At 35.1% G+C, this 25201-nt stretch overlaps 1 protein-coding gene across 6 annotated transcripts in view; it reads left to right on the plus strand.

Annotated features, from left to right (window-relative positions):
* The window catches only part of CTNNA2 (catenin alpha 2), a 453719-nt gene that overhangs the window by 413166 nt on the left and 15352 nt on the right, over positions 1-25201 (plus strand). For all 6 annotated transcript variants that reach the window (XM_052682457.1, XM_052682450.1, XM_052682451.1 and 3 more), the window contains 4 exons: positions 5791-5904; positions 9163-9344; positions 11761-11866; positions 15723-15857. In XM_052682457.1, coding sequence (XP_052538417.1) covers positions 5791-5904; positions 9163-9344; positions 11761-11866; positions 15723-15857 — 537 coding nt within the window. The remainder of the gene's footprint in view (positions 1-5790; positions 5905-9162; positions 9345-11760; positions 11867-15722; positions 15858-25201) is intronic.

A 25201-nucleotide genomic window follows, 5' to 3' on the forward strand; every position in this document is an offset into this window, starting at 1 on the left:
TTTATTTATTTATTTTTACATATCGAACTAGTTGTGAGTATATCTGTATCTTACTTTTCAATCTAATCCAAAGGCAAATATTTAAAAATAAAAGATTGTTTTGGACATCCCAATTTAAATTTTTGTATGAAAAACAATTTACCTGCCCTGCTGAAGGCCACATACAAATGAACTGATAGTGAAGATCTCAAAGAAAACTGTCTCTTGAGAAGCAAGAGTGGTAAAGGAACAACTCGCTCATCTGAGTAAACATAAAACATACACTTTTGCATGTGAATCTACTATAGCACTGACTAAAGCCTTCAGGCAGTTGGAGCACTCCGAAATTGCTTCGTTTTAGTCATTATACATGTCACAGTACATTACATTAACATCTACACAGAAAGCTTTTGACAGTCTTGATTTACTAACTGCAAAATATAAATCATGTTCCTGTACCCTGTGCAACCCTTGGGTAGCCTAAATTAAAGGCATTGTTGGATCAAACACATCCTTTTTGGAGATGTGCTACATTGGAATATTTGCAAGACTTCTGGTCTGGAATGGAAGAAGACCTGTTTTTCCTTTGACCATACAGTTTCTTAGTCTGTAGCAAATGTTTCCAAACATTTTTTTTGGACAAGAGAACCTCAGGGAAGGCTCAGGTTGGACGTTAAGAAAAGGTTCTTCTCCAGAGGGTGGCTGAGCCCTAGAACAGTCTCCGCCGGGCAATGGTCAAGGCCACAAGCTGCCAGAGTTTAAGAAGAGTCTAGATAGTGCTCCCAGGCATATGGTCTGATTTCTGGGTGGTCTTGTGTGGAACAAAGAGTAGGACTCAGTGATCCTTAAGGGTCTCTTCCTATTTGGGATGTCCTATGATTCTAGAAGCCACTTCTAAGCACATTTCAGTCTTCAACAGTCAGACGTTTAAACTGCTTCATAAGATGCAATCATGGCATGGATACTTCTACAGATGTATTTTCTTCTGTCCCCTACGCAGAGTTTTGGCTCCCAGGACCCACTTGCACATCTATCTCACAGAGGTTGCTATGAGACCTTCTATCTGGAATTAGATTTTTGGCTTAGCAAAAAGCACCATTTTAAGTTCACTTATTTCAGTGCCATTTTGCTGTTATGTTAATCATTAGCTTGCAAAGCTGATCAGCATGCAGGCTTCACAGTCTCCTTAGAAACATCCCAGGTTACTTTTGCAATTGTATCACTACCACTTTTCACTCTGTATGTGATACGAGCTAATGAATTCTGCTTACTCAGATTAGGAAGATGTATTTTTGCATTCAAACAATTAACTTATTTATGGAGCTAAATGTAGTGCTCCTTACCCAGGCAGAGAACTAAGGCAAATAAATGGTCTCATTATCCTTGTGAATTAACTGGGAAAATTCACATCTATAAATTTACATAAACCAGAGTTTGCTGACTCAGAACCTTATTTTCTGTAAAACACAATTTAGTTTAAGTTTGAGATACTTTCTGGTATTCCATCCGGACATCTCATGTTGAAATAGAAAATGCAATTAAGGGGTAGACATTATGTTATAAAAAACAAAGTAGAGAATATTTTTATCTAATAATTTCTTAATTCCTGCACACTCAGGCTGCACAACTTCTTGTAGAATTATATATATATATATATATAAATCTTGCAAACTTTTTACAGCATCTGCCTCAAACAATTATTCTCAGGCAGTAATTGTTTGAGTATGCTATGGAAGATTAAAATTTGTCAGAGATGATTCTCTCATTCCATTGAGGAAATAAAGCCACATTTTAAATTATTTTTTGTTGGTATTATTTTAGAAATCTGAAGGAAAGAGGGAAACATATCTTCTCTTTTTCCTTGGAAAGGGTAGAATTTAATGTCTGTTTGGAGGAGGAAGGAGGCTCATTTTGCATTGGGGGCTGTTGTTATAATCTGTACAGAAGAATAGATCTCTTTCACAACTGAAGAAGTAGTATAAACAAATTTAGGAGTATAATTATAGAATATAAAAATAAGAAAATAATAGCTTTGTTCCATCATCTTTTGAAATTACAGCACAGGCAACAAATTACACTTTTTTTTTCGTAAATACTTGTGAAATTCTCTCAGTTGTTAGATGGAAACCTGCTCTATAGCTAGGAACAATTAAACAGCATCTTTCCACATTCTTTTGCATCTATGAGACCACTCTTCACACATGGCCTTTACTACTGGCAGCCTCCCTAATAGCAAGGCTTTTTTTATTTTTTTTTTTTAAATCAAGAGTGCCCTTCTGCATCCAAACTCCAGTTTTTACCACTTGCTGTACTTTGGTCCACATTATGAAGCAGTTTTGGAGGACATCAACTTGAATGTACTTGGTAACTGGGAAGATGTACACATTAAGTGCACTCCTGACAGTGTGGGAATTTCATTCCATGGGAGCAGACCACACCTAGCCTGAATAAAAATGAGATGAGATCTGTGTGAGTGTGGGGTCTTGAATAGTTTGGAAGTATGAATCCTCTTCTACTTGCTAATAGGGGCTTAGCCTTGATAAACTATCGGATAAGCACTGGGGTGAAATCCAAGATCCTGCTACATCCCCTACCCTCTGGAAAACTAGACTTAGTGCAGAACCACATCAGCTTTTAAAACAGTCTGTCTCCAAAGGGCACTACAGCAGGCTCTGTTGTCTGTATTGAGGGCCTTTTGCTTTTCAAGTGTGTGTGCAGTTAGTTTTTACTTTAATCATTAAACAGCTGAAGACATACTGCGAGAGAGGTTCTTTGTCTTTGCCACTCAGATGGTGCTTGAAGCACCTGAGTCACTGTGGCTGCAGCTGCCTTTGTACAACAACAACAAAAAAAAATTGCCAAAAGTAGCACGGAGTGAAATATAAAAGCATATTATAGTCTTTTTTTCTCCTTAGCTTTTAGAAGTAGAGAGTATTTTAGTGGTAGAACATAGGGAAATATTTTCATTTCTACTCATTACAAGGTTAACTTGACTTGATGTTTACAGTGCTGAATTTCTTACAATTGCATCTTACAGTTTTTAAGCACACAGCATAGTGAGTCTCTTTATCTTCATTAAGTATTTTTGAATTGGTGAAATATTAAACGAATAGCTTTTATAATTCTATATATTGACATCACTTTACATCTAATTCATGCATAAATGGGTTGATGGTTGAATAGGTGATCTTGGTCTTTTCCAGTGTTTATGATTCTATGATAAATCACATACTCATACTGGCATTACAAAATCAATGACTTTTTAAAATCTTTTGTTTTGAAAATGGCTCTGGCTCCTTCTTACACAGCTGGTTGTAAGAGTTTTGTTTAGAAACTGTCCCTTATTTCAAATCCACGTTTCCTTAGTTTTTATGGCCGTAGATTCAGATTTCTGCAGGAACAAATCAGTCCTTCTGTCATCCAACTCAGATAAATTAAGTAACAGACTGTTGTCTTGGCAACTGGGTTTTAAATACCATGGTCTTGTTAGTTGTGCACAAAAATTGGATTTCTTCTAATAAGTTTGGAAGACTCAGCTAAGGAATAAAAATGCCTTCAGTAAAGATACTTTCCTATATATATTTTTTTTTTTTACTTTTTTCTTTTTTTCCTTTGTCTCTGAGCAAATCAGAGAGATTTAAATTGAGGCTGCATCTCCAAGACATCAGATATAGCAAAGCAGCAGCACAACAGTGAAAAACATACCATGTGTTTGAAATGGCAGCCCACAGTTAGCAATTCACTGCTATTCTTCATCCTAATGAAAAGCGTAGCTGTTTTTGCAAGAAAATGAGGGTGTTGAATTCTCCACACTTGAAAACCTTAAGAAAGTGAATCTGAAAGTTAGTACTGGATTAGATCTCACTTGCAGATAGGGAAAATACTGGAATTTCTTGAATTGATAGTATGTTACATTACCTTGTCCGTTATCTTGTCCTTTTGTTTGGCACTGCTTTTCTCTAAGTTACAGACCAATACTGATTAAGTTTCCATTTTTTAAAGACCACAGATATTAAGATTGTGAAGGTTATGCAGTAAGTGACAGCAATGCGTTTTTATCTGAATGTTTCTTTAAGGATAAATTACCTGAACACAGAAGTTTGAGAATGTTTTCTCTCTTTAATAAGAGTCCTCCTGTGCTTAGTGTGCTTACACTGTTGGGATGTAATATTTGAATATTCCACCTGGCTGTTCTCTCCAGGTTAAACTATCATAGCCCTTACACAGCCCTGCAACTCAGACTACAAAAAGCTGGGAAGGGGCTTCTTGTTATCTTTTATAGTCTTATGTATATAAAAGTGTGCAGACAAAAAAAAAAAAAAAAAAAGTGTACCTGAGGAAGGGTGCTGGTTTTACAATGACAGTGTAACTGACTGGCTGATTGGACTTGGAAGATGGGAAAGAGTCAGCTGATTTGCAATGAAGGGTCTGAAACATTCCACCCAGTTACTGCTACAGGCTAGTGGTGGGCCCTATAACTGGAAATATTCTGTCTTGCTTTGGGAGATATGTGCTGTTTGTTAGTAGCTGATTTGCTTAGGACAGATTTTAAAGTCACATCCTGCCCTCAGGTCATTTAGCGGAGAGAAGATGTTAAGTGATTAAAGATGCTTGGACAAAAAGATCATTGGCATTACAACAATGGTTGCAATCGTTCCTTTCTTTGTTATGCCAGAGGAGGAAAGACATTTATTTTCTAACCTAGATTTCATCTTCTCTCCAACTTGCTAGGCATGTTATTTGGGCATGTGTCTCTTCAGAGATGCTGCCAGTGTTTCATTACCACTCTGTCATACTTGGTTATTTCTTCCTCAAGTGTTCAGCAACAAAATATGTGTCTAATTCATTTCAGCCATATGAAGATGGCTGTGTTTTTTCTTCTTGTCATGTGCACTTTACCATGTAGTTAGCAAAGCTGCTGATTTTTCTGTTACAGTGATGTGCACTTCATGTTGGAAACCAGGCTGTAATATAAATATCGACAAAAGACTTCTCTACATTACGTTAGAGGGTTTGGAACAGTTCCTGGTGACTGCTAATCTTCAAGATTAATCTTCAAGAGCTGTAATGACAATTGGCAATGATTAGCACCTCTGCTAGGAAACTTGACAGTGCCTCCAAGCAGGAAATTACAGCGTGACTGACTTCTTCGGTGTTGATTGGTCCTCTAGGTTAACACTAAAGCATGTGGGTAGCCAGTAGGGTGAGGATCTCTCTGTAATTATTATGATCTCCTTTTTCTTTTACTACATCTATCGTACCAACCAAAGTTACTTGTGGACAGACTGCTTTTATTAGACACTGTTCAAATGACAAAAGCAATATAATCTTCCATTCTGAGGCCTATATTTGTTCTTACACCATCCATATAGAATATAATACTAAACACTGGTTTAAAGCAGGCTGTTTCTTTCTTTCTCTCTGCATGCATACATATTTGGAAGATTACAGCAGTTGCAGTATCCATTTATAAATGAAATAAGATTATTTTGAAATACTGCATTCCAGTTGTTAATGTTTCCATAAGATGTTTGGTCGTGGAACTACATTTGTTACGTTAACAGAATTAAGAAAAGTTGCAGCAAGGTAATGATAAATGCCATCTGTAAAGGAAACTCAAGTTGAAACAACTTAATTTTTAAGACAATTCAATTTCAGTTCTTGACTGAGAGGGCACACAATTTAAAACAAAAGGGAAACTGTTTTTTGGGCAGGTAATCAATGAAATAAGAGCTTGCTGTACACAGGATTTGTATCCTTTATAAGATTGTCATCTCTCCTCTTGCTTTCTTTCCCTGTCTCATTCTCTAGACCCCTGAAGAGCTGGAGGATGATTCAGACTTTGAGCAGGAAGATTATGACGTTCGCAGCCGAACAAGCGTTCAGACTGAAGATGACCAGCTTATTGCTGGCCAGAGTGCAAGGGTGAGTGTAAACCCCATGTATGCTAAGTGTTGGTGTAGCTGCAAATGAAAAACTATGCCTCAGAAGGCAAATGCAGTGATTTCAGGTCTTCAGAGTCATGTAAGACACAATAGCAGTAATCTAACCCTGGTACAGTGTTTATGTCCTACCTATCTCAAAAGCACTGAGTTTATTGAATGATCCTGTGTTGCGTTGTATGAGCTGTTTGCTCTGGAAGGCCTTACAGGTTTAGAATGTACTGTAATTATGGGAGTATTCAGCAAATTAAAATAAATAAATAAGTGTTGTCAAGGCACCAAATGCTATATCCAGAGAAATCTTACATTAGTCATGTTTCCCAGTGTGTGAACTTGTCAAGTAGAGCTGAGCAGTCCCTGTAATTTAATTGTAATTGAAGACACTTGTTACTGAGTCAATGTAATTTTACCAAGGTAGTTATATCATGATGAACTAGACTCATTGTGATTTGTGACCTTAGCTTGTACGTGGGGATTGCAAATTAAGCTGATGAGTGCTTCAGGGGTCACAGGTGCTGGAAAAGTGGAATTTGTTGACACACAGGATTACATAACCTTCTGATGCATGTTTAGTTTACACTAACCAGACTGGTCAGCTCAAATTAAAAACAATAATAACAGAATATAATTTGGGGGACAAACAGCATGACAAAGAAAGAGAGTCAAAAAAATAACAGAAGAAAAATAGTAATAACACCAGAATTTTCTAGCAGAGAACCACCAGGGAACTGAGAGATGCTTGAATTATTTCCATGGCTGTTTTACATGCCTACATGTTTATTCACATGGTAGAACTTGCTGAAGTGAAATAATGGATGAGACAAGAAGCATCTCCACACACATACACAAGCACTATAGCAAAAGCTAGTAGGAAGGAAATTGACTTCTTACTATTAATTCTGGAAGAGGATTTACAAGGCTGAGAACTTTGAAGGCTAATAGGCAATGCTAGTGTGAAAAATTTCAAAGGACATTAACTGAGTGGTTATCAGCTGTTGTATAAAGAACAACAGCATGCTAGGGCTTGAAGCATACATTTTAGACACTGAAAAGGTAATGTCAGCCTAAATTAGGTTTACTTACAGGTATGGGAAGAATGCAAGACAGATGGAATGAAATGTGCAGAAGTCTTATCTTTGATTCATCTCCATGAATATTGAATGCAGATGTTAAAGGGAAGGGAAGGGAAAGAGCAAGGCAAGGCAAGGCAGAAGCCATAGCAGATATCAGAAAAGCTGTTTCTTTGTCATTACATCCCAAGAACAAAAATGTAGTTTCTCCTGTTGGGCCTCCTGGATATGATATAATGACTAGTAGCCTCATCACCTAGAGGAAGATGTGATTTGGATTGTAGATCCCATGCCCGCCGGTTTGGTGACGCTGTGGATGTGGGTGAATATCTTTGAGGAGTTATTATATGTTAGAAAGCATAACATATTGTTTGAAATATTTAAATGATTATTAAAGTAAGTCTCAAATACAAAAGTACTGAAATGTAATACTAGAATTTCATGGTTTGGTTGTGTGTGTTTTTGGTTTTTGGTTGTTTACATGTAGGATTAGGAATCACATAATCCTTTTTTGGTCTGAAAACCAAGTACAGATTGCAATAATAGTTTTGCTAAGAATCTAGTTCACCTAGAGACTTAGGAGTCTTAAATTGTATTACTTTCATTGCGGTTATTATCACTGCTGCACTTCAAACCTTCTGCTTTGATCAGCTGCATGCTGTATAAACATAATATACTATAAAGACAGTCCCATTACTGAATAACTTATAATGCAGTATATCACAGGATGCAACAAACGAATGAAAACACAAAATGAAAGCATACTGTGCAGAAGGCACACAGTCCACAGTCTTGAGTGACTCACTGAAGTGAGTCTGCAAAGTATGGTGGTAACTTATTTGAAGCCTTTCCTTAGAAAAGCTAGATTTTTAGTTGTGGACTGTAATGGATGTAATATGCTTAGTCTGTAAAGCTATTAGCATTACAGTAGAAATGCTTATGTCGTTATTCAGTAGCCACAAAACTTTAAGATCTGCAGTTGCTACAGCATATAGCTTCTTTAAAAGTGTATTAACTGTATACCACTTTAAAGGCTGTACAAATGAAGTTGCCCACAGAGAAGACACACGTGCATGACATACCAGCTCTCCAAATTCTGATTCTCCTAATCACATTCTCTTCATTTCAGTTAATGTATCAGTTTTAGTGTATGTGCTTCTTATGTATTCTTATATATTTATTAGCTTGACTTGCAATGCATTTTTCTGTGAAAAGACTAATATGGTAACATTTACAGCTGCTGAGTTACATTGATAAGGCCTAATTAAACATCGTGTGTTGAATTTTAATTTGATTAACTTGCAAATTTATCATTTTTTGATCTACTGTTTATAACCTTTCTTAATTTCAGTTTTGGAAAAGGTCAATTATTAATTTTTAAAAGCCAAGAGCATTTTAAGAATACGTAGAGATAGACTTCAGCTGATTGAAAGTGACATAAACAAGAAAAAATGTTACAACACTTAAATATATGTCACACCCCATTAAATACATAATATGGTCTTAAGAACCCTAAAGCCAAATGGTAGCTCAACTTGGAAATCATTACTGGAAGTGTCCATTTGATCTTCAAAAATAGTTAGTATAATTTTGTAGGCTTTTCTTTTCTTTTTAAGGAGGTGGGGGAATTTTCTGCTTTGTTGATAATGTCGAAGCAAATTAGTATCAACTTGTGCAATAGTTTTTTGCATATCTTTCATGATACAATTAGATTACTAAAAGTTATTGAAAGTACATTCATTACAGCTCACTTCAAATGTATTATCTTGCGTGTCATAGCTTATTTAAGCAGAAAACCTCTGTACTTCTGACAGAGAACAAGACTAAGGGAGATGCTAGTGATTCAGTCTATCTTTTTCCATAGATTTTGTTCATTTTCAAAAGGTTAAAGATAATTTCTGTTAAATCTTAATCTTCTTGTATGTGATAGTGAATAACCTGCATATCACATCTTTTTAAAAATGTTAAAAAAAAAAAAAAAAAAGTAAAAGAAAACTTGTAGACATTCTACATACTTTCTTTCTGTCCATCCTAACAGAAGTCAAATGCTTAAGGGATTTTATTTGGTGTCTTCCACTGCCATAAAAAGAAACTAGAATGCAATTTGAATCAATGTATATATTTCTCACATCCTTTTTTCATGTCCAGTTTCTCCCATATTTTTTCTTCAGGCTATCATGGCTCAGCTCCCCCAGGAGGAAAAGGCTAAGATTGCTGAGCAGGTAGAGATATTTCACCAAGAAAAGAGCAAATTGGATGCAGAAGTGGCCAAGTGGGATGACAGTGGTAATGACATCATTGTGTTGGCAAAGCAGATGTGCATGATTATGATGGAAATGACAGACTTCACTAGGTAAGAACAAAATGGTCTCTGCTGAGGATTTCTTCAGACATCTTTCCTTTTTGTTGCACTTCATAGCCTACTGATGTGATGTGCTGTTTTGAGGGATACACAGCTTGATATAACACACTATGTCCTTAAAGAGATGGTGGTTTTCTGTGCATGGCTGCTCTAGATATTTCACCATATTTGATAAGATGTGAAGTTTTTGTATTGTTTGCGAATCAGTTTTATTTGCAGATCATCTTGAACATCAGCAGTAAAGACAGTCTGCAACCCTATTACACTCAAGTGACATTTTGCTTAGTACCAATGTAAAAGCATGTGCCTGTATGAACTTTTAACATTTCAACATGATTTGTGTTAATCAAAAATAACAGCAAAACTCTTTGTATCGTTTTGAAGACTGAACCTCTTTCAAAAAAAAAGATTGTCTCTTTCAAAAGACAATTTAGATATGAAACCTTCTTGATCTTATACTTCATTGGAGTCTGTCACTAATGATTTTAATTTTTTTGCTTTCATTTCATTTTTTCTATTGATGTCTTCTTCCTTTCTAATTGCAAATCATCAAAAGATCATTCACTAATGATATCAGATAAACATAATTATTTTGTTTAAATGTGGTTATATTGTTAATGACACCAGGGAGAACTTTTTATAAGATTCTTTGAATTACAGATTACCATATTAAGTTACAGCTATTTCAATGTTTACTCTTAATGGGAGTCCAAGAGTATAAATGATATTTATCAAAATATGATTAGATAAAACTAGGCAAAAATCCTTCTGTTTTTTTGAGGATTGAAGTAAAAGATCTATTTATTCAATCTACTGAGATGCTCAAATAGATTTCTCTATCCAGCCTTGTGTCTGAAGCATTCAGCCTATTTCATGGGAAACAGTGTCTGCATTGATAATACAATGTTTGCACATACCTTACATACATATATATGTTAATTAATTTGCATGGATGGATAATTGGTATAGCAATTAGCAAACATTTTTATGCATTTTAAATATGTATATAGAAAGTTTATCTACATTTTAATAGATGACTCCTGTATTTCTTTCTGAACAGTCATTCTCTCAGCTTGCTCAATGTTCTCTCAGCTTGTGCTTTCACAACTATTCTTTTGGCAGCAGACTCACAACTCCTGTATACAAATGACAATGCAGAGCCTCCCATGAAGGGTGATATGTCTGAGAAGTCTTAGTTACCTTTGCATTATTCTTCTCTTTGGCTCTCTGTTCATTCTCTTCAAAAAACAAAGTGAAAAACTGCCCAAGCAGTGTGATCATTTCACATAATGAAGAAATAGCATTCTAAAGCAACATCCCAGAATATGAATGCTTTTTGCAACCTCCTGGACAATGTTTGATACATTAAGCATCAAACTGAAAGTTTTGAATTGCATTTTCTACCATCAAAAGAACAGGACTAATATGAGAGAAAAACTACTGTCACATTTGAAGTAAATTAAAAAAAATAATATCAAATGCGTCCCTATTTGCATCAGGTATCACATCACATATTTTGATTGGCTGTAACCACTGCAGTGTTAAAACAGTAAAAAATTTCAAGTGTGTGGAAATTGAGATGGTCAGATCTGCTGAGGGAATGAATGTGAAAGCATATGAGGTCACTATGAAGGAGTTCTGCTCCAGTTTAAGTTCAACAGAATGGGGATACTTGAAGATCATAATTTTCCATCTGTCTTGTCTGAAGCTGCATTTCTCCACATATGATCAAAAATAAATAAATAAACGAGGAAAATCAGTTTGCTTCTAGTGGAGGCATTATTGGGAACAGTAGCAAATGTTATTATAAACAGGATAAAAGTTTTGGGTCTGAAACAAACTCAGAAAAGTCTGCAATGGTTTTTTTTTCCTATACAATTCATAACTATAGTGATTAAAATCAGACGTTTGTGTACTATCTTAAAAGTATAGGATCAGTCTTAAAGCAAATTATGCATGTCTTAAATGTAACAGAATTATACTTTGAGAATCTTTGTTTTATGATATATCTAAAAGAAAAGCCTTCTAAAACATGGCAGCCTTGCTCTAGAATTGATAGGCTTAACATTAACGGTTGGCATGGGAATGGCATAGTTTTTAATAGCTGTGTACTGCAGAAAGAACATTGGTTTAATAAGCACTTAAAAATGCATATACTATTAAGTGTAGCTTGTGCTTAAGGCACCATCAAACTAAATTGCTAGAGAAGCATTTCATAAGAGAGAGGAAATATAGCAGACCACATTTTAATCAATCTCCACTATACAAAGCAATTAAAGGGAGAATTTGTAATAAATTAAGAAGTCATCCCTGTTACTGTTTTAAAATCAAGCACTAAACAAGGTCATTAAAACTGTTTCCTTTCATAATTTATCTATATTGTTCATCATTTCTTTGTATTTCACAGAGGTAAAGGACCACTGAAGAATACATCTGATGTCATTAATGCAGCCAAGAAGATTGCAGAGGCAGGATCAAGGATGGACAAATTAGCACGGGCAGTAGCTGATCAGGTAATAGCAAAAATGATCAGAGATACAACACAATAACACAGTTTCTATCAATGAGTCACATTGTACAGTTGTGCAGAAAAAAGAAAAATCTTCTGTAGCAATCAACATACAGTTGCTTTTTTTTTCTTGTTTAGCGGTTGTTTTTTTTTTTGGGGGGGGGGGGGGGGGAGGGGAGGTTGTTTTGTTTTGTTTTTCTGCGATATAGGAAAGTAATAAATGAATTTTGAAACCTCAGAAACTCCTCAGGTATTCCATAGCCTCATATTCCAGACTGGGAAACTCTATTATGATTAGATTAATATGTTTGCTGATATGAAAGCAATTGGATGCTCTGTGACCCTTGATGAACGTGTATAACTCCTTATATTCTTTCAGCTGCCTCTTGCAGCAGTTTCCCTTGACATTGCATGTCTTCTCCTTTGCATTGCGGTATTGTGCTCTGCACCTTACAGCCTCCTCCTCTAGGTTGTAAAATCTGTCTCCACAGTCCCATTATTAACTTCATTTCACAACTCTAAAGATGAACTTCAGCTCTTTTCCTTCAGACTGGATTATATATTCATCTGAAGAGCAAGAGAAAACATCAAATAAGAAGACAAGAGCCAGATTTCAAATCTAAGTTCTTGGTTCAAGACACCTTATTTTAGATTTATGATTATTTTTTTTTCCCTCACAAATGATTATCTTTCTCCCAACAATCCCCCAAGATACCCTGTAGGAAACATGAGAGGACGTGCAGGAATTAATAAATAAAAAGGTGTGATTTTTTTTTTTAAACTTTAATTTGCTCAATTCATTCTTATTTCCTTGGTCTTTTTGTCGTTTGTCATTTTTGTCATTTTTGTCATTTTTGTCATTTTTGTCATTTTGTGTATTCACCTAATGCTAGTTTAAATGTCCAGTTAGCTGGCATACATTGAGCAAACAAGCCTTTGGCAACCAAATCATGAATTGGAAGGGACTTTAAAGATCATTTTTTTCCAAATCCCCTGCAGTGGTCAGGGGTGCCCCCAACCAGATCAGGCTGCCCATCCAGCCTTGCCTTGAACGCCTCCAGAGATAGGGCATCCACAGCTTCTCTGGACAACCTGTCTCAGTGCCTTACCATGCTCCGAGTACCTCTTGATATCAAATTTAAGTCTCTTATCTTCCTTTCTCCAAGCTGTACAAATTCAGCTTCCTCATCCTGTCTTCAGAGGTTAGGTTCTCCAGCCTTCTGACCATCTTTCTAACCCAGTGTGCATCTAGTGGGCGAGAGCAAAGAATATCAATAACAATATCAGTGATTATATTGTTTTAAAAATTCATGTGAAAACCTTAAGTATAATTTAATCACAATGGTAATTATAGTGGATGCCTCACTTCAGATATTTATTGTAGAAATTCTTCTGTAAGTATTTCTTATGCAGATTTTGAAATTGAATCTTCTGTCATTGTTGGTGAAATGTTTTATAATTCTTTCTTTGAAGAGTTTTTCCATTACATAATTTATTGGCTTTTTTTTTTTTTTTTTATTTTCCCCATGGTTTCTTTCTTTTCACTGCTACCAGGATAAACTTAGCTGGTAGTGAGAACTACAACTTCCTTGTCTTTAGTCTTTCTCTTCAAAATAAATATTTCTTTTTCTATCTTCACGGAGGCATGTAATAGCATGCAATACTTACTACTCATGGAATATCATCCAAAGTGGCAAGAAACCCAAATCTGCCTATTATCTTATAACCTCTGAAAGTTTGGTTTTGAGGTTTTCTTTATTGTCAACAACCATTTTTCCTGCACTAAACCCATTCCTATCCTTCATATGCAGCAACTATTCATTTTAGTGTAACAGTGAGAAATCCATCTGTTAGCTGATGAAATCTCTAACCTACATTCTCTGAAGAGATGGAATATTATCAAGGAATGTAATGTAAAAAATAAAAATAAAAAAAATAATGCTACTCCTGGAGTGCATTGTCCTGAGTTACATTTTCAGTTTCAGGAGATTGGAATGTGCATACTTAAATAATAAGCAGGGAAATCATTGTGAGAATGAAATGTTTGTTTTCATGTTCACACTTTAATGATGTTTTACATAACTTACATAACTTCAAAGACATTCGTGATCTAAACTTTTTTGTGGATAGTTGCACTTCTAATTACTGTTCCAGTGAGAGAGGTTTTACTTTTTTTGTTGTTGTTGTTCCAAAGTCCTTGTATTTAAAGCCTGATCAGCTCTCTAGAGGTATTGCTTTTTCAAATTCATTTCTTTCAGTTCATGGATTTCAGGAGTAGGGTAAATATTTCTGTATTAAATTGTCACCAGTAGGGAGAAGAGTTCTCTTAGGAATTCATGCCTGAAAGATGTGGCAACTGCATGAGAAAGAGGCATTATAGCTTTGTCGTAAATACAGAACAGATTTAACTGAACAGCACAACGAACCTCCAGCTTTGTTTACTGTTAGTTTCAAAGGGAGAGGAAAAAGTAAGTGACTGCTTTCAGGGCTATAGGTGACAGTACATACATCTATTTCACCACGAATTCATTCCCTACTGGCTGCTGAGGACAGAACAGTTATCTCTAGTCATATCCTGTGATGATATTGACCCATATGCGCTTAATTCTATAAATTTTTGTGAATATTTCACCATAACAATGGGGGAAAAAGAAAAAAAAAAAAAAGGAATATAAACATTTTAGGATGTTTATATGAAAAAATGCATTTAGAAATCTTTGATCCCTAAGCAGTACATTCAGAGGTCCTTGTCAGTGTAACATTTTTGGGTAACCACAATGAGTATTTGTTGGAGACATGCTGGAAACAAAGGACAATTTTAGCTCTCTGTCATCAGAGTGAATTACTAAGGTCTGTTCTCTTGAGGCAATACTAAGAATATGAATTGCTAGAGAATTATTTATGATGGTCTTGTTATTGTGGGAGATTATGCAGTTTCTGTTAAGAGTCCCAAAGATTGTAAACAAATTATATTTGGACCTTTTCTAGTTATATTTGTAAGGAAACTTTCACTAAGTCAAATTAGATTTGACCTAATGTAATTTGTATTAACACATAATTGACACGATGTTTAAAATGGTACGGGACTGTAGATAGCCTTCTCTTGAGTATAAAAAGCTATCCCAAAGACATGCAGAGGGATGAACTTGTGTCATTGTATTCTTAAGAAGGGCTGCAAGACAGATGGCATCTTCTGAGACACTAATATCTCACATTTTAGTAAGTTATTTCCTTCTGGCACAGACTAAGGTATTTAGACTTTAACAGTAATTTTGCCAAGTCTGTCAATACCCAAGCCAGGCAACCTCACCTCTTAAGTCCTTAATGTGTCAGAAAGGCTTCCATAAAATCTGATGCAGAGCTGAGTGCCCTGAAAGTCTGCATAAATGCCAGGGAATCTGGCAAGACAGTCAGGAATGGATGTCATCAGTTGGAAGTAGTCCCTTTGGCGTCTTAACCTGGACACCTATCAGGCACCCTGATACTTGGAGTTTCCTATGAAACTTTGGCTACTCAACAGATTCCTCCATTCTGTATATCCCAACTTGACATCCCAGAGAGACCTCCTTCAAAACATGACAATTTTGTTACTTCCATTGTGTTTCATTAGTATCTGACTGAGATGTTCTTTTCCTTTTGCAAAAAAATTTACAGCGCATCTTCAAGTTACTACTGATAAGCTTTGACTTACATATAGTGTACGGTTTAGTTTTCATGTTTCAGCAAGTATTTCAAGGAATGACAAAGTGAAATGGAGCCACATAATGGTCATATATGTTGCCAATCTCTCCTGTGATTGCCTCTCCATTACAACCATGTGAATTCAGCTACATCTCATCAACCCTTTATTTCATCTGCAGTGCCCTGACTCAGCCTGCAAACAGGATCTGCTAGCCTATCTACAGCGCATTGCCCTCTACTGCCACCAGCTCAACATCTGCAGCAAAGTGAAGGCAGAAGTTCAGAACTTGGGAGGAGAACTTATTGTATCAGGGGTAAGCTGGTATTTGTATTTAGTCATTTATGTTTCTCACTGCAGTGCTTAAAAAAGGAGCTTCTTTTTTTATGACAGTAATGTATAGCACACAAAAAAAGTGATTCATAAGTAATCTTTTCAAAAATTTTATCACCATTATTCCAGACCTTACAATAATTTGAGTAGAGCAATTTCATTTTTCCAATTACCCTTTGTTTATAGTAACCTTGTAAAATCTTCAATCTTCCTAAAGAAAAGTAATTCCATAGCTTAGAAAGTAATTGCCAAGCAGTGAATATTATAATTATTTGGAGCTTTTGTATATTTGCTCATTATAAATCTTCTTTCTTTTGTTAGTACTGGTAATTTCCTTCTTCTCTGCAGAAGCCAGCTCTGTATGAACTGCATATTGTTAAGATGGTCATGACTAATGGGATTTCATTCACTCAGGTTCCAATGCACACTAGGTTCAGCAAAAGCTCTTGGAAGGCCAGCAAAATATTTCAATTTTTGATGCCCGTGCTGTTTTTAAATACATTGCCTAGCCTGATGATTATATACTAATTATCATTCGGTTATTTCGGTTATTTTTAACAAACACCACAAACATTTTATTCACAAGCCTTTTTTTTAGAAATAAAGACAGGAGTGTACAGCAGAGCTCAATGTAATCAATGACTTTTCTGCATTTTTTTCTTCTCCTAATGCTGAATGTGTACCTCTGGGAGATTACTAGAGCCAAGTAGTAGCAATTGTTGCTCTTCATAATTTCCGTTTTTGTTTTTCATTCTTTTAACTGATAAACCTAGTATTAGCCTCAAGAAGCCTTTGTAACTCATCTAACTCAAATACAGACCATGTGTATGTTAACAGGTAATACATTTGACTCTACTGAGTGTGGATTTAAATCCTGACACACTCAAAATAAGATTGTTTTCAGATGCTGTTTTGAAAAAGCACCCTCTCATTGTTTAAGCCCAATCAAGTACGAAGATTGTTAGGACAACTTGTGCCCTACGTTTCATCCATAAGATTCCCCAGTGAAATCACTGGCCTTCCTCAAACATATCAAAAGTCAGAACAAACATTCTCAATTACATAACTATTTGATTTATTGCAAAGCACTGGAGAAGGTCTTAAACATTTGTTAAGATTTCTTGGATCGACCATTCTGAAAGCCTAAAAGGAGCTGCTTCAGTGTTCCTGTATCTGTCCTGCAGTTGGTCTTCACTTCTTGACGTACGTACATATCTAATTGTAATACCTTGATCTTCCCACAGCAATGGAAAATCCTCTTTCATTTTGCTAGTATTAATGGAGTGATCTGTCCTTACATCGCTGACAGCTGTGTTACATAGTAAATGCTTTTATCTTTTCTTACCTACTGCCATCTGGGTCCAGCTTTTCATACCCATTGAATTTTCATATTCATCTATATATAACAGTTACCCAAATCAGTGCTTCTACCAGCTTGGCTTTCGTGGTGTGTGTGTTTCTTTTTCGAGTCTCTTTATTCAGTGTATGTGGATGCTGAAAAAGCCATCGTGATTCTCTAGCATCTATTTGTTATTGGAACATCACCATCCGTTGTGAAATTTAAGTGGCCGAACTGCTTGACTTCATCATTTACAGTCTGGCATTGTTAGCATCTGCTGCTTACCAGGCTTCATCACCATTGTTTTTCTGTTTGGTTGGGTTTTTATACTCAGTAGTAGACAAAGGCAAAACCAGATTCAACCACAAATTATTTGGGTCTATTACAGAGACTCAGTAATACAGACATGTAGAAAAGTTTAAGCTTGCCCAGCTTCTTCTCCTGCTGCTCTAAACAGGAGTGGATGTAGAAAGTTGATGCTGTACATCCCTTTTAGAGTTGTCTTGTTACCTACTGTAACACAGTCAGTACACTGCTTCTCTGAGTGTTTTCAAGCTGTTTATCTTCAAGCTGCTGGGTACTGTATGCTTCTTTGCTATCCAGATAGCTGGTATCCAAGTGCACATCTACATCTGCTTGTCTACTTGCCGCTTCTGCTTTCATCTTCTTCATTTTCTCTTGGATAGCCAATTACAAATAAACAGTATTTTATTTGCATTAAAATGAAATACCATTATTTGGCGACTTGCATACAGTACAGTGCTGGAAGTACAATAGAAATCCAGAATTCAAACTTCTTAAGCTATGACCATTGGAGTTTATGTGAATGTATTATATTTAATTGTTTTGATATAATTATCATAGATGATTATTCAAATATTATAATTAACTACTGTGTTTACAAAGAATGACAGTAAAATTCAGATTGATTCAGAAGATCAGAATAATTATGAGTAGTATAATCTTTGCTTGAATTTTTGCACTATTAAGCATATTAATATATATAAATGAAAATAACATGTTCATATGCATGAATAAGTCTATGTATGGGCATATTTATGTAAAAAGGAAAGAGACATAAAACCAATTAAAGCTAAACAACAGATGAGAACCACTTCACAGCTACTACAGGTCTAATCCGTTAGGGAGAACGTGTTGCAACAAATTCAAAAATACCATGCATAATGGTATACAATGTGATAGATATCTTTAGATGAAACTTCTATTTATTTATTTTTTTTCACACGAGTCAGTAGTTCCGTATGGTTTATCTCTGAAAATAAACATACAGCTGATCCTCTTTGCTTTTTCCTCTGTAGATTGATTTGAGACTAGCATAGCATATGAAGGGGCTCTTTCTGGCATCATTGACTTTGCTGCAAATAGAAAAACTGATCAAAAAGTAAGCAAATGTCAAACTCCTGAAGTGGAAATTACTTCAGTAAAGAACCCAGTGTTGCTTTTTCCTTTTCTGTCTCCCATTCCTTTTCCCCTAGCTCTTTCTTTCCTTTAATCTTTCCCTTCAAATTCTTTGCATGCACATAGTGAACTTATTTTCCCCAGATAACTTAGATCTGGCAATTGAGAGTTAGCATAAATCAGCTTAACCTCATTAATATCGATAGAGGAAGGGCAATTTATACTATCTGCTAGCTTAACCTCATTAATGTCAATGGAGGAAGACCAATTTATACTATCTGTTGATTTGGCCCTCTGTGTTGAGTGTTGAAAAATAAAATACTAAATAAGGAAAAACTATGCGATGTCTTTCTTCAGTGAGGAACCTTGTAAACTGGAAGAGGACGATAGGGAAGAAAGTACAGAAAATAGAGAGGAGGGAATTAGATGAAATAAAGAGTAATTAGATGAAATAAAGAGTAATAAATATCCTAAAGAATCAAAAGACTTTTAAAAAATCTGTTTAAATGTATCTTTGTTTATTGTAAATATCTCTGACCTTGGTCAATAAACAGATACATGTTTCTGTAATTTTAACTTTGAATATTCAATTTCTAATTCTCTTCTAACACTAAACAACCACAGTTATTATAAGCATAGAAGAAAAGTACATCAAGGTCATTTTTTCTGTCTTTTACCTTTGTTTATTTAATGCAATGTGCATTTGCTTTATAATCAGTTTCACCATTGTTGTAAAATGAATTCTCTGAGGTTTTGAGCATATGCTGCTCTCAATGAAGTAAATATTATTTACATATATTTAGCTTATGCTAATAGGTACATTTTTGTAGAAATTACTCTTGTTGAATAGAGTTGGTTTGAACTACTATGTTTGCATGTGGATGAAGATTTTGACTTATTCTAATTCCAGAGCTGCTTTGTTTTTTAGTATTCCTGTCTGACACGTGTAAGCTAGACTGTTACAGTAAAACAGATCAATATGTTTATTTCTTACCCCAGAATAAATATCCTCCTATGTCTTCACTGCTGCTCTGGAGCTGATTGCCTCATTTACTTACTATATGTTTAAGTTACGAGCCTCGATTTTTTTTAAGTTACGAGCTTGGATTTTTTATCTCTTGTTTATGTTAGCAGCTTTGCTATGGTGTTTCCTAAAGGACTATGTTGAAGAGTATCTAAAAGATGCAACTAAGGAATGCCTTTATTTTCTCTTTTTTTCAGTTTTGTTTTAGAACTCTACAGACATAATCAGCTATGTTATGAGAAAATGTATCCAAAGAGTCCTAAAATTCTAAGCCAGATAAAAATGCAGTGTCATACAGAGTAACAGCCACGTACCTTTGAACACAGTCCAAAAATACTGAATCAATAGCCACAGTGCAATTTAAACTTATATTTTAGCTGGGTCCAATTTCCAATTATTTTCAAGAGCCTATTAATCTTAGCATAATAGGCTTAGCTGTGATGATAAAAGAAGGAATCTTATAAGATTTTGAAGATACAAAGCAATTCAGTTAAGGTTATCTGGGAGTTCTGACTTAGTGAACTAAGTGAGGACTTTGGGAGAATAAGAAAGGTGAAAAGGCTGGAGCCACTCATTACCTTTGTCTGAGGTGGCACAAGTTGGAGTTTGAGGGTGTGACAGTACAAAAATCCCATAACACCTGATCTAGGATGTTGGACCCATGAGAATATGAACAGATGAGAAATTTCAAAATAATTGTCCCTATGTTTTCTCTTGATTGGTGATGGAAATAGGTAGTTCTCATCAACAAATGAGCGAGACTTGCTATTTATCACAGAATAACTGTGTGCTTCCAGCAGTTACATCATATAAGCTAGCAAATAGCTTGTCCATCAGTTCTGTCTATGGTTGCTATATCTGGAAACACAAAGTATCTTAAATGACATCTTTTTCTTTCAATTTAAGTCTGAATTTGTCTCAACTACCCTGCACTGTAAAAACAGGTTGATGTGCAAATGGGCAGTGAGCTATCAAATAGCTCCTTACAAGCCCTGTAGACCCATAGAAAAGTGAGGTAACTTGACTTCATCTGCTATTAAAAGCGAGTAAGCTCATCTCTTATAGAATTTGGAGTAAGAGTCTATAGATATGTATTTACTTAAGCCACTGATGTAGTATTTCATTTCTGTGCCCAGTAAGCTGTTCTGTTATTCTTTTATTGTTATTTTTACTTTGTCTTCGCTTGCAAGTAGACAATCATAGAGAATCTTGGCATTTAAAGTTTGTAAGAGTGTATATATATATATATATATATATATATATATATATAAAGTTGGAGACTGGTAGTCATTTTATTCTTCCTGAATCAGGTAAGAGTTTGGCTTTCCTGTAAAAGAAAGTTTGCTGAGGACAGAGTTGCAAATTGACAAAAGTGTCAGGTTCCTTTTCTTTGAGCTTCTCAGAAGCAGAAAATAGTCACTCTGGTTATTTAGCTAGCAACAAAATAGGTTTTACTGTTGAGTTGTAGCAGAAGAAAGAGACATGAGGTAAAATCACAGAAACTGACAAAACTTGGCTTTTAGATGTTTCAGGGCTGGGCTGCTTGCCCTGACAGGCTCTCAATATTTTCATTAGAAAACATCTGAGATAAGGCATGCTGTTTTTCCAAAAAATGTATTTTGAAAAGCAATACGTATATTATCAACATTTTAAACTACACTTTTCCTAGCTGTTCTTAAAGATTAATAGATGTCAGTAATAGAAGTTCTATGTTTTATCTGTTAGTGATTAAATTTACTTGAAGCTGAGGGTTAAGAGCAGGTACTCTTGAATAATTGCTGACAGTGAGTGCTCAGAGTCACACACAACAGAGAGAAGATGTAGTCCTGTTTAAACTCACATCGCTGTACAACTGGGGTTTGGGTGATAGCAATAGATGACGGATAGATACACCTCACTTGGTAAAGGAAAGTGAGAGAGGAACTCAATAGATAATTATTAAATTGTTTAAGAATATTATTTCATTTTATGTTGTGTTGGTTTGTTGTTTGTTTGTTTGTTTTTTCTTTTTTTTATGTTAGGCTTTTTCTTCCTTTCTTTTTTCCCTTTTCTCCTTTCTTTCTGTCTTCCTTTTTTTTTTCTTTTTTTTTTTTTGCTAGTTTTTTTCACTTTTAACCATTCTTTCATCCACAAGAAGTAGGAATAGCACAAAAATGAGTTAACAAATATGAATAGTATTATTTACCTGCAGCAGTAGTTTTCTATTAACTGCCAAAACTGATTAATTTTATTCTCAGTATTTTGCTTGGAGCTTATTTTACATGGAACATAAGAAACTTCATGTGTGTATACACACAGTCACATAAATGTGCACTCGTGGGATGAAAACAAACTTATATGGGATTAAACCAAGAGGAAATGATTTGTTCAGGAGGGATTGGTGGAAAGGAGTTCTGTTTTCAGACCTGGAATGGAAACAATGGGTAAAGGAAATGACTTCAGAGAGAATAAGGAAATAAGCCCAGGAACCATGAAATAGGTGATACAAAAAGATTGAAGCAACAAAAAGACAAATAAAAAGAAACACAGGAATATGAAATCAAGGAATTTCAGTGGTGGGTAAGGACTGATGTAAATTCAGGAAAATGGACTTTCTGGACTCTGTAGTAATCTCCACTCTCCTATTACTCCAAGTAGAACATGCAGGGAGAGAAAAAGCATTTGTTTGTAATCTTATAAGTTACCACTGTGAAAGGATAGCTTCCAGAACAGAAAGGCTGAGGATAGGGAAAATGGGGCATGAGGGATAGAATGTGAAAATGGGGGAAATGAGGGATCTTGATTTACATTGTGTGTTAGTCTGTAGCTCATGTTATCTTCTGTGAAAGAAATGAAAGAGAAAAATACAGGGAGACATTTCAGCTGTACTTTTTGGGATAAATACGTATAAGTAACCTCTGCACATGTGTTTGAATTTTTGCAGATTCACTGATATATGAGAAGGTGAAATAAAACTGTATTAAGTGTACCCTGTTTCAAAATGTATTGTTGTATGAAGCACATTACAGGCTTTAATTATCCTTTATTTGAGACAAATTCTTTGGAGCTCTACTACTTGTGACTAATACTGGAGTCTCCAACTCGTGCTGTCTAAGGCTGTGTCCCCCAGTGCACTGTCCAAGAAAGGTACTATTGCTGATGTGGTAACATAAAAAATTTATCATCTCCACACTGAGTCAAGTTACTACTCTTAAAGGACAAAGGCATCACTGTGTTATGCTGATTAATCAAAATGAGTGCTGTTAAAATTCCTCATGGTCATATACTAGTTATATATGATGTATTTTATAGATACACTATTTTAAGGCTTTCTAATAGTTCAAACAGTGAAGATTTCTTAATTATCCTCTGCAGCTCAAAGATGAAGAGAATAAAAAAAGATATAAATAATTTATATAGTTGCTTTAAAAATCCAGCTGACAATACCTCTTCCAAATATATAACAATAACAAGGATTACCTTTTGATTCTCAGTAAAGACTGCACAGACCACAAACCCAGGGAGTTTGTTTAAATGCTATCTTTGGAGGTTTCCAAGCCTCAGGCAGACTCCACAGCAGCTGAGCAGATCTAATGTTGGCAATCAATTAATTTCAAATGGGAAGTTGTGCAAGAGATCTCCAGAGGTCTCCCTTAAGTGAAATTTGAGTGGTGCTGTGATTCAGCTAAGTGAAAGATCCCACAGGATCTTACTTAAATCTTTGAGTTCACATGGTTTCACCTTGATAATTGTTGGTGGATTGTGGAGATGTAGAAACCCTGAGCTTTGGGCATCTAGAGAATCATAGATAAGCTCCACATGCAAAGTGGCACAGAAGACTTTGGAAAAACTATTTTTCTTTTTTTCTTAGTAGTATTATTGCTGTTTCCTCAAAGCATCTGAGTAACGTTCGCTTGTGGTGGGCAGAGTGTATGCAGAGGAAAAGTATAATGTAAGGAAAAGTAGATGAATGAAGCTTAAGACATCTATGTAAAAATGAATCATTTATTGAAATTCCACATTAGACGAGTTTTTTTGCAGATAAATTATTTCTAATATCATAATATTAAACCACTTAATTCCATGAGAGCAAAGCAAGGTATTGAAATTAAATAGACTTGAAAAACATATTATCATAGAAAGGGATTTTAGATCTGAACCTCAACATATAATTCATTACATACTACATTTATTTTTAAAGTAGTAGCCACTCAGAAATCCGAAGCCTATCTGCTATTGTAGCATCTGTGGTTTCAGTCCTGCTAGTTTCCCTATTCTATGTCACATTAAATGATTGAAGTATAAAGTGAGAATATGAAGAAGCTATCTTTCTGATATACAAATTGCACCAGCCCTTCAGTAATTAGCAAAGCCTAGAAACCACTCTTACATTCCATGGACTATGCCTGTAAAAACTGATATAAGGGAAGATTTCTGTGCTATTTCATATCCACTTATTTTCCCATCTTCATTCTTTTAAAGGAGATGGCATGAGATCAAGTTTCACTATTTTGTATTAAATAAGTATGCCTTTCCCCCATGGCATTCTCAGTTGGCCTTCTTAGTGCATAGCACAGTTGTGTATCCTTAAATAAAAATCACATTTGTTTCTCCAATGTGGGAATATGGAGAATTGTTCATATATGATGGCTTTAATACACAATAGGACAATTTGAACGGTTTCTTATACAGAAGAACATCTTTTAAATCTCACAATTATTTCACTTCCTCATTTTGATAGTGGTGAGACAATCTCATTTCCAAAGTACAATCTGATGATGCATTTGAAGATAATGAAAGAGTAACTTCAGTTCAAACTCATACATTTCTTTCACTTTAATTATAATTCTTGACAGCCTGAGTTGCAGATAAGTAACGCACACATCGAAAGATTCTCAGACAAAAATACCCCTAAGGGAAAAAAAAACACAGGTTACCCCAGGCTTAGAAAAATTAGTTTAAAATACTATATAAACAAGCTTACATACGTTTCAAACCCATTGGTTTTGTATTTTGGTTGCCATCCTTTTTATAAATATATATAAATACATATATATTTTTAAATAAAAATTATGTAAAAAAAAAAAAAGAGGTTTTATTACTTATATACGTTAATTATATTAGATATTTCTTTTGAGGCCTAAGACAATTCCTCTTCGCTCACTGCAGCCCAGCCATACCAGAAAGTTGGACACCCATGGAAAGGAATTAATAAAATACACAATATAAACATATTTTCATTCAATGCATTTCTAGGAAAGGATCAAGCCAAACTAGGAATGTTAACTATTGCCTTGTTTCTTTACTTCTGAAGTGCTTCTTCCATGATGTGAACATATTGTTATTATTATTATTGCTATTATTGTTATTATTTGTTAAACTCAAAGAACAAAATGAAAAAATTATCTGTTCTCACATCACATCTTTAATCTTATGAAGCAGATAAGCAGCTTCATCAATAAATAAAATCGGTTTTGTTTTATACGATGTATTTAAGATGTTGGTATGAAGTCAAAGTGAAAAATCAACCATTATCAGGAAAGTCAGTCCTAACTTCTTATGGTTA

This window comes from Tympanuchus pallidicinctus, unplaced genomic scaffold (genome assembly GCF_026119805.1).
Source record: "Tympanuchus pallidicinctus isolate F22 unplaced genomic scaffold, pur_lepc_1.0 scaffold2, whole genome shotgun sequence".
In the NCBI taxonomy this organism is placed as follows: Eukaryota; Metazoa; Chordata; class Aves; order Galliformes; family Phasianidae; genus Tympanuchus; species Tympanuchus pallidicinctus.